General features: G+C 51.1%; 1 protein-coding gene across 1 annotated transcript; it reads right to left on the reverse strand.

The window, feature by feature from the left end:
- Positions 1–3,106: 3,106 nt before the first annotated feature.
- Positions 3,107–4,209, reverse strand: LOC126769731 (uncharacterized). The gene is made up of 3 exons (XM_050488648.1): positions 3,742–4,209; positions 3,448–3,697; positions 3,107–3,396 (listed from the first exon to the last, which is right to left on the reverse strand). The coding sequence occupies exons 1-3, from the start codon at positions 4,207–4,209 to the stop codon at positions 3,107–3,109; spliced, it is 1,008 nt and encodes a 335-aa protein (XP_050344605.1).
- Between the last annotated feature and the right edge of the window lie 1,168 nt (positions 4,210–5,377).

Here is a 5,377-nt window from a genome sequence, read left to right on the forward strand (position 1 = left end):
TGACAATGTAACAAATGGTTTATGTGTCTCAAACTATTGCAGATTATTCGAAAATATTTTAACATTTTAAGAACCTCTAGTTTAATAAAAATGTCTTGATAGTAGTTTTAGTAAGTAATATAAAATTATTTTGTTAAGTATAATTAAAAAAAATGTTCATATAAATGACTCAAAAATCGAGATATTTCACTAATATCACGTATTTTACAATATTATAACATTTTAATCACTTAATATAAGCTATAAGTTTTGATTGATGAGTATTCTTAAATTATACAAAATGATCGAAACTAAATGTAGTCATTTCGTTGTTTTTGTAGTTGTTTTTATTTACTGATATGAGACATCAATTATAAAAATACAAGATTTTTTTTAACTAATTAATGATAATTCTTTTACGGCTTGATTGCTATTTCAGTGTATTTCCCAATAAGAAGACTAAAATTAACTTTTGACTGACTAAAATTTACTTTAAATCTCTAATATATTATTATGGAAGAAAACTTACATATATTTGTAATCATACAAACATACGTTTTAGTTCTTGAATGTTCTATTGTTCTTCTGCATAAATTAAAACACCGAGTTCCATCTTACGATGGTAAGGATCATCAGTATCAATGAAATGGGTAAAGGGCATAATCGCTTGTAGTAAAAACCAATGGACATTATACAGACGTGCACGTGAGTTAAGCAATAAAATTAGCATAAGGGTGCCTTAACGACCTGTAACCAATTTGCCCCTTTTCGTAGCTGTAACGATTTAAAATGGTTCACATTCGTTACTGGATATATAATGGCTTTTTAAACCTCCGTAAAACATATCAGGATTGAGGTCGATTTAATCCACAAAGAAGGATGAACCTAAAGTTCAACGTACGATAAGTTTTAAAACAGGACATTTTAAAGTCGATTTACCGCAGCTTCCCATAGGTCACTCACTATATTCGCTAACGAAAAAACGTCGGAATAATACTATATGAACTTAAATAAGATACCCTACTACTACTATAGACTATTTATAAATATTAGACGTCGTTTTTGCCGTGTTCAATTGAAATAATAATAAAATTTAAGTACAGAAATAATAATTTAATCAAAACTAATATAAAGGTCTCGTACGAATACAACACAAAAATATAATTTATTGCACTATTATATATTTAATCGCCGCAAATTCACACCATACCGCCATTATTTTCTCCTTTCATTTTCTTTTTCTAAAGATATTGAGATATTTTACATAATATGTGTAATGTGCGTGCGTGTTAGACATTATTTTTGATACAGACCTACATAAAAACCTTATCAAATATATTTTACAAATAGTGAGTGAGAGTAAAAATTTTGAGCACAATTAATTGACGTCACCGAAGGCACAAAAATAAAGAAAATGCCCCAGTGGTAAAAACACGTAAATCTTAACGAGAATACGATTCATTAGAAGATTGTGATTTTCATGTCCTTAAATCATGTTTATATTTTATCTAGTTCTACTGCTTTTTTACGCTGGAAAAGCGCATTACGCGTTTCCCCCACGGGAACAGTGGGGGGGCTCGTGCCATGTGGGGCTCGCCGATGTCCGAGGCGCCGAGTGCGCCCCGAACAACGGAATACCTACTAAAAAACCAGCGGTACCCTTTCCGTCATAACGAGGAGCGCCACGGGATCGCTTGCGCATGCTACTGCGACGCTCTGACGGGCGGCCTGCGTATGCAGGCCTCCATTCTCTAGGGGGATTACCAGGGTACTGAGAACCTCCTAGTCCCAGCGACGCCTATTGCGGCGAAGGGAGAAGGTGCGCATAGCGCCTCATTCTTCTCCCCAGTCTTCTTCGGCGGAGCAGGTTTACAGCGGCGTCCTCTTCCCGCTCCCGCTCCGCGGCCTCCTTCTGCGACATTACATTTTCACAGAAGGAGACCATTTCCGACCAACACTCATCGCTCCCGAGCATCGCGTTGATGATGCTTGGCAAGGAGAGGTCTCCGCCGACAACTGCCGCCAGAGAAAGCCTCTGGGGCCCCCACGCGGCACACTCCGTCAGAGTGTGTTGCGCCGTGTCGGTTGGCGCACCACACTCGTGGCAGGAAGGTGACATTTCCCGCCGTGCTATCTTGTGCAGGTACTTACCGAAGCTGCCGTGTCCGGGAAGTACCTGCGTCAACCTAAACGAGAGCGTGCCTCGTTTTCTTTTGACCCAGCGACTTAAGTGGGGACGTACCACCTCCACTGTCGCCAGGCCCGCTGTGGGGGACCTCAGATCTTCCTCCCATCGGGCTATCAAGGGCTTGCTGGGCTAGAGCCCTGATCCGCCCGACATCCGCCGACCCTGGACGGTCGCCGCGGTCTCTCGCCTCGGCCCGGAAGCGGTACACCTCTGCGAGCACCTCCGCCTGGAGTTCCCAGGGCGGATCGCCCGTGAGGAGCGTCGCCGCTGTCCAAGACACCGTACGATACCCTCTTATCGCTCTTACCGCTATGACCCTCTGCGGCCTCCGCAGGAGGGCCCGGTTGTGAGCAGTGAGCGCATCGACCCATATCGGGGCACCGTACAGTGCCATCGACCTCACTACGCCAGCATAGAGGCGCCGACATAGCGATCCCGGTCCTCCCACGTTGGGTAGGAGGCGACCCAAGGTGGCAGCTGTGTTGATGAGCTTCGGGCCGAGTTGCACGAAGTGCTGTCTGAAGCTCCATCGCCCGTCCAGGATGAAGCCCAGATACATCTGGGCCTGCACCTTGATCACCGTCCCGTGGACGGTTATACTTGCCCCCCTCGGGGGGCCTCTCCGTAGACCGTGGAAAAGGAGAGCCTCCGTTTTGGATATGGAGACTCTCAGGCCCAGCATTTCCATTCGGTTCACGGTCAAAGTTTTTCTAACTTCGGCCAGGCGGGCCGCCTCCCCAAAGTCCCGCCCCGTCGCGGTAATGAGGGTGTCGTCTGCATAACAGAACACCCCCATACAGGGAAGGACGGGTGCCTTCAGAAGCCAATCAAAGCCGACGTTCCACAGAATTGGACCGACCCCTGTGGAACGCCGCAGCCTATCCGACGCCGGACCAACTTCCCGTCGCCTCCTGCCCATACGACCTCCCTGTCCTGGAGTTACGCCTCCAACAGTCTCCTCAGATAGATTGGCACCCCTTGGTATCGGAGTGCCTCCCTGATCGTCTCGAATGGGAGACTGTTAAAGGTGTTTGCAACGTCTAACGACACCGCCAGGACCACTTGCCCACCCACTTGTGCCCACTTGCACTTGCCACTGCTTCCGTGGTCCGAGTCTTCAGGGCGTTCAAGGCGTCGATCGTTAAACGGCCCGCCCTGAACCCGAACTGAGCCTCCGAGAGACCCGGACCGCCCTCGTCGAGGTGTTGAACGAGACGAGCTGCGAGAATCTTCTCAAACAATTTGCCCGTCTCGTTCAGCAGCACTATCGGCCTATATGCCGAATAGGAGCCTGGTGCCCGCCCCTCCTTTGGCAAGAGCACCAACTTCCCTTGCTTCCAAGGCTTCGGAAACTGCCCGCTGCGCAGACAGGTATTCCAGGGCATCGCACAGAACACGCCCTGGAACACTGTCCGGAACCGGCGCCGTGTTTTTGGTCCTCAAGCGGCCGAGGGCCATTTCCATTTCTCGCTCCGCGATCAATGGTGGTAGTGGAGCCACTAGGTCTTCTATCACAGAGCGAGGGGCCATCTGTGGAGGGACAAACTCGTATGAGTGGGGAACAGTTCCCCGACCAGGCGCAGAACGAGCTCCGGCGGCAGCGACTCCGTCACGGGGGTAGTTTGGGTGCGGAATTTTCCGCGAACCCCTCGATATGCTCGCCCCCATGGGTTTCGGTTGAGGCTCACCAGCATCTCTTTCCTCGCCTTCTCTTTGGCCCGACTTATTGCCAGCTGCAGGTCCTTTTTTAGCTGGTAGTAAGCGGCCAAAAGCTGTCCCTCCAGGTCCACATCCAGGCCGTTGCGTCTTCGACAACGGACGTAGGCCCACCACACCCGATTGCATGTCGCCCGAAGCTCGGCTATTTCGGGCGACCACCAGTACACATGCCGGCGCTGGGCTCTGCGACGGGTCCTCGGCATGGCCGCATCGCAGACCTCTTTGAGGGCACGGCTCATGCGGCCCGACAGCTCTTCCACGCTGGTAGGCCGCATGACCCGCCCTCCGTCTCGCGGAACCCCACCGTTGCACAATGGCGGCATCCTTGACTAGCTCGCGGTCTAACTAGCCAAGGACCTATTCCGTTGCGAGTGAGGACCACCACGGTGTCGTCCAAGTCGCCTGCCCAATGAGGTAGGGGAGGGACGTAATAGGGCTCGCAGGCCACAGCCAGGTTGATCTCCCACTCCGCCATGGACTGCAGCAGTAGGTCTTGAGCCCCGGCGCAGTGGTTTAGGTTTGTCTGAAGGAAGCTGAGTTCTGCTCTCATGACAACATTGCAGCTTCCTCCTCGGCCTGGTGCCGTCCGACATTGGTGGTGGCCTGTGTGCCTAAGACCACCTTACCCATCGACCCCATCATGCGCCCGGAGGGCTTTCCAGCGTCCGAGCACACTGCGCAGCGCAGCTTCCCCGTGCAGCCCGCCGATTTGTGGCCATCGACGCCGCACCGGAAGCAAAGCTCCGCATGTTCAGCCCTAGATGGGCAGAGTGCCTTGGTGTGGCCAAGACCCATGCACTTGAAGCAGCGCAAAGGACGCTGCTCCAAAACATACACCCTGGCTGAACTCCATCCAACCAGAAGACGACCGCTGTCAGACAGTTTTTTCACCACCGCTATAGGACATGTCACACGGGCCATACCCATGTATCCGGGTCCGCATGACATTTCTCCGCACCTAATCGCCTCAACGGGGCAACTCCCCTCACGAGCGACAGCGGCGATTAACTTTTCCCTAGTGACGGAGTCGTCTAGGCCCGTCACCCTTAAGTCCACCTTCATTGTGGGGCGGACAACGTTGGCCACCCCATCCAAAACCATGCGGAGCTTCTCGGCAAGCTTTTCTGCTTGGTCCTGGAGCTGCCTAGCAGCTCCAGGACTCTGGCACCCGTCGCAGAACGACGGACTTTAAGTCCGCCACAGATACCGAGGTCCTGTGAAGGTGTGGTGAAGGTGTGTGGTGAAGCTTTACACCCTGCTCGGCTCGCTCCAGGAAGTGGGCGTGACATCCTTTACTTGTGCCTCCGGCTGCAATGTTACGATCACTGCAGCCGTGCGAGGGGTAGCCAACTTCGGTTTCGGAGCTTTAAGTGCTATTGGCTCCATTGGCTCAGCTGTAGTGGGTACAACAGCTGTGGGTGAAGGTTTCATTCCCTTCCTCCCCTTTTTTACTACGGTGGACCAGGACGACTCCTGGGCCTCCCGTGACTG

The sequence above is a fragment of the Nymphalis io genome, chromosome 7 (genome assembly GCF_905147045.1).
Source record: "Nymphalis io chromosome 7, ilAglIoxx1.1, whole genome shotgun sequence".
Taxonomy (NCBI): domain Eukaryota; kingdom Metazoa; phylum Arthropoda; class Insecta; order Lepidoptera; family Nymphalidae; genus Nymphalis; species Nymphalis io.